A 12,968-nucleotide genomic window follows, 5' to 3' on the forward strand; every position below is an offset into this window, starting at 1 on the left:
GCAGTTCATTCATGAATGAAAAAAAAACAGATTTTTAAAAAGATTTTAAAATTACAGTATCTCCCCAATTGCTATCCTGTATAATAGTTGTTTTGAATGAAAATCTATGTAAGATTTTTTTTAGTTTTCCACAAATAATCGTGCATTTTTAAAATATTTCTCACGAATCAGTTTCCACGAGACAAAAATGTCCCCGCTTGGTGAGTTGCAAGTGCGCTCCACCGATAAAAGTGTCGAGAATGTTCACGAAAAATCGTTAGAACAGTTTTCGCGTTTTCTCCTCTTTTTCGCCCTTTATCTCTTGACTTTCCCCATTTTTGACTTCAAAATCGATTTTATCGTGTTGGATTTACGCAAAACAATTCGCTTTTTGGTATAATTTTCATTCTGACACTCGAAATTCGTCGATAAATGAAGAAAAATTATTATTTTCTTTTTCAGATTCGTATTTATCAAAATGGTGAAGGAAACAGGATATTATGACGTTCTCGGAGTAAAGCCGGATGCTTCAGACAATGAGTTGAAGAAGGCCTACCGTAAAATGGCGCTCAAATTCCATCCAGACAAGAATCCAGACGGAGCTGAGCAATTCAAGCAGATCTCCCAGGTTTGTTACGAAATCCAGCTGCAAAGTTGAAATTACTCATATTGCAGGCATACGAAGTATTATCAGATGAGAAGAAACGTCAGATTTATGATCAGGGTGGAGAAGAAGCACTTCAAGGCGGTGGTGGTGGCGGAGAGGGATTCCACAATCCGTTCGACGTATTCGACATGTTCTTCGGAGGCGGTGGTCGTGGTGGTCGTGGAGAACGTCGAGTAAAACCAACGGTTCACAATTTACGGGTCACACTCGACACACTGTACAAGGGTGTTACGAAAAAGCTGAAAATCTCAAGAACTGCCACTTGTAAAGGATGCAAGGGACTTGGAGGCAACGAGGGATCCGCTAAGGAGTGCTCTGATTGTCGTGGACGTGGAATCAAGGTTCGTGTTATCAGAATGGGACCAATGGTTCAACAAATGCAATCTCACTGCGACAGTTGTAATGGAGAAGGCTCAACATTCCTTGAAAAAGATCGCTGCAAAAAGTGTAACGGAAAGAAGCAGGTTTGACTTTTCTCCAATCGAATTCGAAACTATAATTAGTGATTTCAGGTGAAAGAAGACGAAATTATTGAAGTTGGAATCACGCCTGGCATGAAAGATGGCGAGAAGTTTGTGTTCGAAGGAAAAGGAGACGAAGTGATCGGTATTGAGAAGCCTGGAGACTTTGTAGTTGTGCTCGACGAGGTTGAACACGAGAAATTCGTCCGAAAAGGCGATAATCTGATTATTCAACACAATATCGATCTTTCCGAGGCTCTGTGCGGATTTGTGCGAACAATCAGTACACTTGATGGTCGAACAATTTTCTATCGTGTTCTTCCTGGAGAGGTTATTGCTCATGCCGATGTTAAAGTGATCCACAACGAGGGAATGCCAATGCGTCGAGCATCATCTGATAAAGGAGATCTTCTCGTACAGTTCGATGTGAAATTCCCCGATAAAATTAATCCAGATGCCGCGAAGAAGCTAGCCGATTTACTGCCTGGAAAGAGTTCGTTTTATTGCGTTTACAGTGTGAAATACTAATCATTTTTCTTTCAGGAGAAGAAATCATTGATGAAGACGCGGAAGTCGTTGAGCTGACCGAGTTAGATCCACAAGCATCTCGCAGGAATTTCGCTGAGCGCGACGACTTTGAAGGACACGGTGGATTCGGTGGACATGGACACGGGCCACAAGGCGTTCAATGCCAACAGTCTTGAATTTCACACCAATTTACACTTTTTCTGGTCACTTTCCTTCACTATTTTAGGATTTCAAACTTGGCTCCATTTCTTTCCTACTATCTGCATGGTTTTCATCTTTTAAAAACTCATAAGCCTAATTTCGACGATCTGTGATCTTGAAATTGATTTATTTTTTTGTGTTCCCCGTTCGTTTTACTTTTTATTCCCATCAACTTTAGTTCCTGCTCCATATGGTCTCGTTTCGTCCCCTCTTCATTACTTTTTTTGTTTGATATCGATATCCTACCCACATTCATTTCAGTGTTACGTTTTCCCTTAATTGACTGTCCGTCAGTCTTTTGTGAACAAGGGAGAATAAAAAAATTGATTTATTTTTGCCATTCCTTTCGCCTAAATCCGCCGATCGATGCGCTCACGGCAAGAACGCACGGTGGAAGGGAAAGAAAAGCGAAAAGTAGCCAAAAATGTGCAGGTGGATGCGAATCGTAGATGAAAATTAGAAAGAAAATGCTGGCAATCGTGTGTGACAACGTGGAATATAGAGATCGAGACGGCGACGGGAGATCCACGAGAATTGAGGCGAATTCGATGAGAATAGCGAGTTTTGTGAAGACCAGGCAAACTGTGAAGCCTATTCGGGCCTCCTCACTGATGGATGCACCGCCCGAAACTGATGCTTCCAAATGAGAAGCCTTGAAAAATAGATTTTAGATTTTAAATAATTTTTTTCGAGACTTCCTAACCTGAGAAAATATTGTAATCGTCGACAAGGCGAAATGTCCCATCAAACATTGAAAGTATTTAGTACAGGTGTCCGTTTTCGTGAACATTTCTTAAAGAAGCTTGCGAAAATCGATGAGTTACTCCACTAGCCCACTTCTCCCGTTGCCATGGCGACGTTCCTTCTTTCAATTACATTTTCGAGTGCTTTTTCGCTGTAGACCCTATAGGTTTACATGAAAAATTTTATTTTCTATTCATTTTCCAAAAAAAAAACCCTGAAAATCCCTTTTTTTCCTTCTTTTTCTGTGAAAAAATAGATTTCAATTTCTCGAAACGCGAGAAATGGCCTAGAAAACCCCATAGCGGCGGCCATGGCCGGTGTCCGGCAGCGTTGAGTTAGATGTGCAGGTATCGTAACCCAGTGTGCATTTAACGTTTCTCCATCGTATTTCGCTCACTTTTCTGCTGGCCTAAACGATTTTTTGACTTTTTTCTTGAAAATTCATCGTTTTTTCTGAAATTTCTGTTTAAAAAAATTGAATTGACAAATATAATCGATTTAGTTCATGTTTTCGCCAGATTAGTTCGTCAGATTTCTTTAAATCCTCGATTTTCGCCATTTTCTCTTGATTCTAGGATTGAAATTGATATCCTGTCGCATTTTCCTTATCTCTGCATGTGAAACAGCTTAATCCGAATAATTTCTAGTGAGAATTGTCTTAATTTCGAATTTTTTCGCTCGATTTATTGAAGGCTACGTTATAATTTCTTTAATTCTTTGGTTTTCAGGGTACAATGACGTTCAAGAGACGTAACCACGGAAGAAACAAGAAGAACCGCGGACACGTCGCGTTCATTCGCTGCACCAACTGCGGACGCTGCTGCCCAAAGGATAAGGCCATCAAGAAGTTCGTTGTCAGAAACATCGTTGAGGCTGCCGCCGTTAGAGACATCGGAGATGCTTCTGCTTACACCCGTTAGTTTTTAGAATTTTTAAATCATTCGTGGAAAGGATTGAATAATCTCGCAGCACGTGTGTTTAGCTGGATCCTCACTTTTTAAGCTCCGAGACTTGCCGAAGAGACGAATTTTATTGAGAGACCCTAGTAAAATTATCCCGCATTTCTAAGTCAAAGAGCGAGTGGTCCTCCTGAATACCCGTGTCACAGATTCTGATTAAAAAAAATGTTTGCTCATGAAATTATTTCATAAAGATTTAAATTCTATTTTCAGAGTATGCTCTTCCAAAGCTCTACCACAAGCTCCATTACTGCATCGCCTGCGCCATCCACAGCAAGGTCGTCAGAAATCGTTCCCGTGAGGCCAGAAGAGATCGCAACCCACCACCACGTTTCGGACAGCGCGCCGCTGCTGCTCGTCCAGGAGCTCCAGGACCACGTCCATAAGTTGTTTGTTCTTTGAAATTATAAACCTTTTTGTTGCAATCGAATTCTGTATCGCACGCGATGAAAGATGAACCGATTAAAGACGATTTGATTTTATAAAATAATATATTTATGTTATTAGAAGAATTATCAACAGAAAACAACAATGGAAAGTGCGCAAATATAAGTGAGCTTCTATACCCGAACTGAATTGTGTTGCTCAATGCTGTTCACATTTACTCCTTTGAAATTGCTCAGATAGATGTTATGAGGTGATGACTCCACAGTCAGGTCACTTTTCTCGTCTTCCTCTATCCGTTTCGTCTGCGGTGAGCATGATGGTATTGAGATCCGTCGTGTTGCTTTGGTGTTTTTATCGCTCCATTTCTTCCCACCCCGTTTTTTAGAAATGTGCGGGTTGTCTTGATACAAATTTTTCAACTTGTACATGCGTAATTGCGTGTAGACGCGCTTCAACTCTGCCTGAAAAACAAATGACATTGAATAGCGGGGACGAATTTTAAATCCAAACTGACCCGAATGTCTTCGGGGTTCATGTCAGCGATCGGAACTTCCGCAAAGTCGATAGTTCCGTTTAGTATGTTGTCACGTAGTTTAGCCAGCGAAGGATGAGCACGTCCCGAGTGGCCGCCAAGTGTCATCGATCGACGACTTGGCTCTCCATTTGACTGAAAATAAATAATATTTAATGAATTTTCTAACCAATTACCAAATAGAATTTAGGTGCCACAATGATAACAATGTTCACCGAAACTGTAAGCTGTAGATGGACAAATGAGACGATGAAGAGGGTGTCAGCTCGTCCCGAATTTCGAATAGAATACCTTTAAAAAATTGAATTTACAAATTTTCAGATATTTCAGGACTTCACTCACCTAATCAAGTTGGCCATTAATGTGATAACAGCTTCCAAGCACACAGCTACAGTGAACTGCCATCGTTCCAGCCAATCACTATTCCTGGCCTTATAGCACAGCCTAACTGCATACAGAAGGAAGAGCAACTCGTACCCGTGCCAAATAACATGCCATCCTTGCATCAGACATTGTGGCCACGCTGTTCTCCATAGTGCTGTATCGCCCCACGACCCAACTGTCCAGGCCATCAGGCCAGTTATTGTTAGTGCAAGCATGGCTGCAAGGTATTTGAGCATATCTTGCTCGCGGACAGACACGTGTTGAGCTTTTCGAACTCGATATTCTTGGAGGTTCCTGGAAAGTAATATTTTAAATAGCAAAAAAAAAGATTGCATCATAGATATGGACGGTGGCAAACGATTGTTCCGGCAAATCGGCAAACCAGGAAAATTGTCGATTCGCCGAATTTGTCGGTTTTAGAATTTTTAAAAATTGCCGATTTGCCGTTTTTTGCCGGAAAAGCAGCAATTGCCGAACTTTTCGGCAAATTGTAGTTTTGCACATTTTTAAAGGAAATTTCAATTTCAATCGGAAAATTGCCAGAATTGAAATTTCCGGCGAATCGGCAATTTGCCGGAATGGAAAATTTTTGGCACTTTGCCGGAATTGAAAATATCCGGCAAATCGCCGGAATTGAAAATATCCGGCAAATCGGCAATTTTTCGGAATTGAAAATTTCTGGCAATTTGCAGGAATTGAAAATATCCGGCAATTCGGCAATTTTTCGGAATTGAAAATTTCTGGCAATTTGCAGGAATTGAAAATATCCGGCAATTCGCCGGAATTAAAAATATCCGGCAAATCGGCAATTTTTCGGAATTGAAAATTTCTGGCAATTTGCAGGAATTGAAAATATCCGGCAATTCGCCGGAATTGAAAATATCCGGCAAATCGGCAATTTTTCGGAATTGAAAATTTCTGGCAATTTGCAGGAATTGAAAATATCCGGCAATTCGCCGGAATTAAAAATATCCGGCAATTCGCCCAATTGAAAATTTCTGGCAGATCGGCAATTTGCCGGAATTGAAAATATCCACCAAACCGGCAATTTGCCGAAATTGCCGACAAAAAAATGTGCCCCTGATACGAACCTATAAATTTTGAGCACAATAGATCCATAAAATATTGAAAATCCTATTTGTCTCAACCAGACTGCCACACAACAACCGTACTCGGGCGGTGCGACAAAATCGAGAAAAAGAACCGAGTAGAGGATGGATGCTCCGATGAGAAAAAGCTCCATGAGAGCCCAGCCACGAGCCTGAAAATTGATTTTTTTTGAGAATTCAGAATTAAAAAAATAAAAAATTTTTGGTCTGAAAAAGTAAAAATTAAAAAATTTTTTTTTGAAAATGCGAAACCTTTTTTTTCGGTTTTCACTAAATTTTACGATTTTTGCGTTAAAAGTACGGTACCCGGTCTCGACACGACAAATTTTCGCAAAGTTCAAAAATGTGTGCGCCTGTAAAGAGTACTGTATTTTCAAACTTTTGTTGTTGCGAAATTTTTTTATTGATTTTTCATGAATAAATCGTTAGAAAAGCTATGAAAAGTCCGCAACAACGTATGTTTGAAGCTACAGTACCCTTTAAAGGCGCATGCTTATTTACAATTTGCGAAAAATTGTCGTGTCGATACCCGGTATCGTATTTCTGGCTGAAAAAGTGTAAAATTTAGCGTATGTGTAATATATCAACAAAAAATAGGATAAACACGGCAATTTTTGCCATTTTAGCCAAAAACTACCTCTGAAATTCAGAAATTCCACAAAAAAATCGAAAAAAGATTTTAAAACCTCAGTTTTTCAATTTTGGAAAAAGTTTGTATTTCCTTCAAAACGAGAACGGCACGACCAATCAGCGATCAGTTCCGCCCACTTTTCCACCAATCAGATTAAAAATGGGCGGAGCTAATCGCTGATTGGTCACAGTTCTCATTTCGGAGGAAATTCAAATTTTTGCCAAAATTTCAGTTTTAAAAGTTGGGGTTTAAAATCTTTTCGATTTTTTTTTGGAGTTTTTGAATTTCAGACTATTTTTGGAAATTTTGAAGCAACTTACTTCATGTTGTCGTTTTCTCTGATAACAAACAATTGGAATCAACGCAATGCAAATGAGTGCACATATTGAGTTGAAAGCCAATAACATATGTCGACCTGGAACTTTTTTTTTGTTGAATTAAACATAATTTCGCTATTTTGCATGCAAAGGCGCTCCAATGTCAACGCCCCGCCTCTAAGAACTGGGTCTCGTTAGGTATTGGCAATATAACTAAAATTCAAGTGTTTTCAGACATTTTTTGTAATTTTTATTATTCCTTTTGTTGTTTAATGATAATTATTGGGTTTTTTGGGAGATTTTTTTAAATTTTCAAAAATGCGACTATTTTTGAAATAATAGGATTTTTTTCCAAATTCACCAAAAACGGAAAACTCAACAAAAACTCGAAAAATCTTTGAAAGCGTTTGAATTTACGGCTTTACCGCCACTTCCTAACGAGACCCAACAAATGGGGGCGGGGCGTTAGATTGCATTTTATTAATTATTATTGCCTGTCTGCATTAATATACCAATAGGAAAATACGATATATTAGAAATTCTGCTTTTTCTAAAAAAAAGATCCATAAAAATCCGAACCTCTTTCTGCATCTGTTCGGCACAGAATGACGTCATCCGAATTACAACACGCCTTTGCTGAAACACGTAGTCCTCCGTGTACTGTCCAGGTGCACTGAAAAAAAAAAATATTATTAAAATTATTATACAGCCACCGTGTACTACACGTGGAGAAGTGGGTACTCAGCAATTTTTTGTCGACAAATTACAAGAGGAATTTTTTATTAGGCGGAAACACCTAGATCTGTACTTTTTTGAAATTTTTTCCGTTTTTTAAAAAGATATTTTCATAGAATTTGCTTACTTTACAAAATAGATGTAGGAACATTCAATGGATGCGTACATTTTTGCCGATTAAAATTGAAATGCCGAAATTTCAAAAAAAAAAATATGCAAAACCTCAATTTGCCGAAAATTTCCAAATTTCCGGCAAATCGATAGTTTGCCGGTTTTCTGATTTGCGGAAACTTCAACTCCTGCAAATTGCCGATTTGCCGGAAATTTCAACTCCGGCAATTAGCCAATTTGCCGGAAATTTCAACTCCGGCAATTAGCCAATTTGCCGGAAATTTCAACTCCGGCAATTAGCCAATTTGCCGGAAATTTCAACTCCGGCAATTTGCCGATTTGCCGCCCACCACTGCTTAAAAACACGACCTTATTGAATTTTTTTGCAAAATTGAAACAAAATCAAAAACATAAAAAATTGTTCTCTATAATACCTCTAATTTATTTTTTCCAACTTTATGTTCTTCTGCTTTTTCCTATTTACATTCTATCCCGCTCTTTTTTTTTCGGGGGGGGGGGGGAGCACTGGGACCTTCTGGCGACCATTGAAGCGTGCGTGCGTGAGCTCTCAACGCCACGCCCCTTTTTCTGTGAGCACACATAGAGCCTAGAAAGGAAGAGAAGGGACAGAAATGATGAAAAACGGAAAATAAGAAGAAGAAGGAGAAGAAGAAGAAAATCTCGTCGTCGTCGTCGTCGTAAAATCTCTTTTTCTTCTTTTTTCTGCTACATCTACGGTGCTCCCGAGAGTCGCACACAAAGACACAGGAGTAGAAGCTCATGAATAGGAATACGAGATACGCAGAGATAAACAAACTTTTTCAGACCCCATAGTGGGGACATTGAGTTCAGATCTAGATCTAGATCCACGTGGTGTCACAGCGTCCCATCCAGGGGTGTGCGGCAAATTTGCCGAAATTGCCGTTTGCCGAGCTCGGCAAATTTTGAAATTTTCCGCACACACCAAAAATTGGACAATACAATTTTGACCAAAACTATCGATTTTGCCCCCGAAAAATTTAGTAAAATGCCACAAAATTGAGGTATTTTCTTGTTTAAGCAGATACACTACACGGAACTTATTCAGAAACCAGAAAACCAGGATGTGGGTTTAGAATTCAGTAGTTTTGGCGCTCCAAAAAACGTTTTGATCCCGAGATTTGGAAGAGTGTCATTGCCTCACTAGGGAATATTGTTAATAGGGGAATTGCTAGGAGGACAAAACAAACTTTAAATGACAGATGAGGTCTTTGGCTACAAAAATCATTTTTTGGAATCTGCTAATCTCTGCCCCAAAGCTGAAATTTTCGGCCTTAAAAATTAGTGCCAAACTTTTATGTAGCCACTTCTACACACGAAAAACGGCATTTTGAGCAAAAAAAAGGACTAATTTTTAAGGCCGAACATTTCAGCTGTGGGGCAGAGTTTAGCAGATTCCAAAAAATGATTTTTGTAGCCAAAGACCTCATCTGTCATATAAAGTTTGTTTTGTCTTCCTAGCAATTCCCCTATTAACAATATTCCCTAGTCAGCTTAAGTCGCGGACGCCTGGGGAACCTGGGCTGTGCTGGTAGAGTAGTTATTTCTGTTAGATATTATAGATTTGGTCCCAAGCTAGTTATTAAACAATTTTTTAAAGCTGTACATACAGTTTAGAAATACATATTTAACCGAAAAAAAATTTTTCTTTGATAATTTTTGTGCTAAAAATGTATAACCTATTCAAATAATATGTTTGTTTATTTCCAATTATTTATTCCCTCGTACAAGGGAACATTGAAATATGGATTTTAAGTCATGGTGCATCGACTTTTATTCTGGCCCTACTTCAATTTAATGTCGTTTCTGTAATGTTTTGGGACTACGAATACAATTCAAAACATCTGAATTTTTTAGCGAAAAAATGTCTAATCAAAAAAATTTTTGAAAAAAATTCAAGTTTTTGAAACTTATAATTTTTAGCAGTTTTTCAATTTTTTCGGACTTATAAACCTCTTCCAGGAGGGTCAGACAAAATACGTTTAGATTTTTTCAAAAATAAGATTTCCTAAAAACGCTTCAAATTTCTCCAAGGACCAGAAAACATCATAAGAACAGTATTATGCTCAGAAAAACACACGTCTTGGTGAAAAAAAGTCTGAAAAATTTTACATCGTGATGTATGATTGTGCAAAGTGGCCTTATGCCGCAACATTTTTTCTAGGGTCCTAATAAATTAAAAAACTTCGTTCTCTATCAGATCGGAACCACATTGGTTCCGTGTATTCCTATTCAGATTCAATCATGCCTAATAATACTAGAACCCATTCCATTCTCTCACTCAAAGTTCCAAGTTGTTGTGCGTTTGTTGCGTGACAGATATCAACAAACAACTCAAAAACATTGGGTAAAAAGATTGGAAGACAACGATGTGTAATATCAAGTGGAAGACAGATCGGATAAGATGATAAAAACATTCTCATCTGACACGGTTGTGGAGTAGAAAACAAAGTGTTCAGTGGAGAAGACATGATAATGGGCTGACTTGCTCAGAAGTTGAAAAAGTTATGCTTGACTTAATCTAACCTGCTTACAAGTATACTCAAAATTTGATCCAACTCTTGACCAGTGTCTTACGCGAGTTTAAAATAACGCAAATAAAAATGTTTGAACCAAACTTGGGTTAAACTGTGATGCCGACTAACCTAACAATAAGTTTTGCTCAAGCTTTACCAAAGCTTTGCAACTTCTGAACAAAATTTCTATATTTTGTACTAAATTTTTGCAGCAAGCTGGCGCCAAATTCAGAGCTGATCCACTAATTTATAAGGCGTAGTATGCTTTGAAAATATCTTTACCGATTTGAATTGAACTTGGGGGATAACGATAAAAATTCGTATTAAAAAAGTTTGAAAATTTCCATCCAAAAAAAGTGAACTTAATATTGCAAAAAATGAAAGAAACGACTATGTATATTACAATATATTTTTTGTCGTTTTTTTTTGGCTTTGTTCATAGTATATGTTTAAATGAGCTTTATAAATGTTATAGTCCAATGCCGCAAAAAAACCTTTTTGGAGTGAAATCGTTATATTTTAGGTTTCAAAATTTTCGGAAACAAAACTAAAAATATAACACAGGCGATTCCGACAAGAAATGACAAAACGCCTACCGAATTCCTATTCGAAAAAAAAAACACTAAAATTTTTACAGCAATAATTTAAGACGGTTTTCTACCATTTAGAACAAAATCCCCTTCCCGTGTCCTTTTTTTCATGATTCGAAAAAAAAGAGAAGGATACACTCGTCAAAACGTCAGCCAAGATGGTCATTTGGCCCCCTAGGGTACTTCGAAGGGTTAACGTTTTCAAAAAAAAGATTTCTTTGCAAATCTTCAGGGATTGAATAAAAGATAACCAATACTGCCGATGCTGGGTATAGTTAAAATGCTCACTTTCGTATGACAGTTCACCGCAGAACACATATCAACATCAAATTGATCCAATTGCAATGTCAAGTAGGCTTTTTTATTCGAATTGTTTGGATCGTGTGACACGAATACCAGCCGTGGGAGCCATCTGAAATAGATATCATTAATTTTTTAAAGTTTTTACAGGTGCCGTTTATATTACTACGTTAGAAATAGCTGAGTAGTAGATATGTGTCATTCCTATGATTTTAATACAAAAGCCTATGATAATCCCCATAATTTCAAATTCTGTAACTTTACCCACTTGCAGGCCAGTGCTATAAACTGTGCATGTTATAATTTTAATAGAGACTAATATGGTGGTTCCTCATTAGTGAAACCATACAACGGTTCTAAACGAGATTTAAAATTTTGCACTGAAAAATAAACGTTGCATTGCTTTAAAAATGATATTATAGATGCGGAAGATTTCTGAAACTTTTTATTCATTCAAACGTTTTCAAAAAAGTTTACTGAAAAATTTCCAGATCGACGTTTCAGGGAATAAAACCTATTCTGAACATGGGCTTTTTGATCGTGTACAGAATTACAATTTATAATAGCTTAAAATCATAGGTATTATTATTATAGGACTAAAACATATCTACCACACAGCTGTCACATAGTTAATCTCAAGAAAATAGAGGGCAATTGTGACCAACGAGTTACTGTACCAAAGTGCCTTCTATTAGAAATGCTCACCGATGGTTATTCCCAGTGCAATTGAGCTGTAGCCCATAAAAGTGTGTTCTTCTTGCAAACGAAACATCGAATGGTGGAATTTGTTGAAATGACGATTTGTCAAGAAGCTGCGGATCAAAATTTTTTGAATGATTCGCAAAAAAGTGTGCAAGTTGAATAAGCCTAGGAAATTTCAGTGCAACCGCTGTTGACAGAAAGTGCTCTGCTTCAACTACATGCCCACATGGGTAGGGTTGATCTAGCGAGCTGAGGAGCTCGGTCAGCGGCTGTCCACCTTCAGTAACGGTGTTACGCGCCCCGAATGTCGGTGATATATGAAACAAGGAATACTGTAGAAAGATAATAAATATGTGATGATACCATGGAGTGTATGACGACGATGACGACGTCGTCGTCGTCGGACGCCTCATCGATTCAGAGTGTGTGCTCTGCTGGCGGCGGCGACGGCGGCTCTGTGTGTGTGTGCAGCAATAGCCCGTGTGCTGCTGAAGGGAGAGGCTCCAGGCCGTGAGAGGACCCTAGAAAGATTGAAGAGGTGACAGACACAATGAGAAACTTTGTGCTCTTGTAACGTCTGCGTCGTCTTCTCACAAAAAAAGGAAAAGTCTTCTTCTTCTTCTTCTTCTTCTTCTTCTTTGCTCAAAAAGGAGAAGACGTTGAAAAGATAGAAGGCGTCCCCCCTCCCATGTATTACACATGAGTGTCTTGTTTTTTTATTTATTTTCGGATGGATTGGGGGGAGGGGGGTGTTAGTTAGCCTAAATGCATTCGCATACACACACACACACATTCAGAACAAAATAAATCTTTTGTAACGACTTAATGTAATGAGGACCTCAGTTGACTAACCCCATACTTATATCTTTAAATGGGTTCTGTGGATGAATATGGTCTTTAAAATCAACATTATGGATCCGATATACACGGTATACGCCAATATATGGGTCACAAGTCAGCACATTGGATTTTGAAAAGTAATACTTGTCTTCGTCTCTAGCTGAATTTGAATCCAACTACAGTGCTGGCCATAAAGGTATGTACAAACGGTTTTTTCATGAATATCGGGTGGTGTT

At 38.4% G+C, this 12,968-nt stretch overlaps 4 protein-coding genes and 2 non-coding genes across 6 annotated transcripts; 3 read left to right on the top strand and 3 right to left on the bottom strand.

The window, feature by feature from the left end:
* Positions 1 to 441: 441 nt before the first annotated feature.
* dnj-12 (DNaJ domain (prokaryotic heat shock protein)) lies at positions 442 to 2,166 on the top strand. The gene is made up of 4 exons (NM_061169.8): positions 442 to 607; positions 655 to 1,110; positions 1,159 to 1,600; positions 1,651 to 2,166. The coding sequence occupies exons 1-4, from the start codon at positions 458 to 460 to the stop codon at positions 1,809 to 1,811; spliced, it is 1,209 nt and encodes a 402-aa protein (NP_493570.1). The 5' UTR covers positions 442 to 457; the 3' UTR covers positions 1,812 to 2,166.
* On the bottom strand, positions 2,155 to 2,852 carry tmem-107 (Transmembrane protein 107). Its single transcript, NM_001265502.3, has 2 exons — positions 2,540 to 2,852; positions 2,155 to 2,488 (listed from the first exon to the last, which is right to left on the bottom strand). Exons 1-2 carry the CDS (start codon positions 2,624 to 2,626, stop codon positions 2,165 to 2,167), a joined length of 411 nt encoding a protein of 136 aa, NP_001252431.1. The 5' UTR covers positions 2,627 to 2,852; the 3' UTR covers positions 2,155 to 2,164.
* F39B2.14 lies at positions 2,557 to 2,791 on the bottom strand. Its single transcript, NR_101647.1, has one exon. It is a non-coding gene; the product is annotated as a small nucleolar RNA F39B2.14 (small nucleolar RNA).
* Positions 2,853 to 3,308: 456 nt separating the features above from the next.
* On the top strand, positions 3,309 to 4,005 carry rps-26 (Small ribosomal subunit protein eS26). The gene is made up of 2 exons (NM_001383766.2): positions 3,309 to 3,495; positions 3,753 to 4,005. Exons 1-2 carry the CDS (start codon positions 3,315 to 3,317, stop codon positions 3,923 to 3,925), a joined length of 354 nt encoding a protein of 117 aa, NP_001370049.1. The 5' UTR covers positions 3,309 to 3,314; the 3' UTR covers positions 3,926 to 4,005.
* An 11-nt stretch (positions 4,006 to 4,016) lies between these two features.
* On the bottom strand, positions 4,017 to 12,368 carry gpr-158 (G-protein coupled receptors family 3 profile domain-containing protein). Its single transcript, NM_061171.7, has 9 exons — positions 11,896 to 12,368; positions 11,179 to 11,302; positions 7,479 to 7,572; positions 6,903 to 6,997; positions 5,934 to 6,103; positions 4,801 to 5,136; positions 4,635 to 4,749; positions 4,441 to 4,593; positions 4,017 to 4,387 (listed from the first exon to the last, which is right to left on the bottom strand). The coding sequence occupies exons 1-9, from the start codon at positions 12,303 to 12,305 to the stop codon at positions 4,100 to 4,102; spliced, it is 1,785 nt and encodes a 594-aa protein (NP_493572.2). The 5' UTR covers positions 12,306 to 12,368; the 3' UTR covers positions 4,017 to 4,099.
* On the top strand, positions 6,669 to 6,812 carry F39B2.13. Its single transcript, NR_050759.1, has one exon. It is a non-coding gene; the product is annotated as an Unclassified non-coding RNA F39B2.13 (non-coding RNA).
* Positions 12,369 to 12,968: the final 600 nt, after the last annotated feature.

The sequence above is a fragment of the Caenorhabditis elegans genome, chromosome I, assembly GCF_000002985.6.
Source record: "Caenorhabditis elegans chromosome I".
In the NCBI taxonomy this organism is placed as follows: Eukaryota; Metazoa; Nematoda; class Chromadorea; order Rhabditida; family Rhabditidae; genus Caenorhabditis; species Caenorhabditis elegans.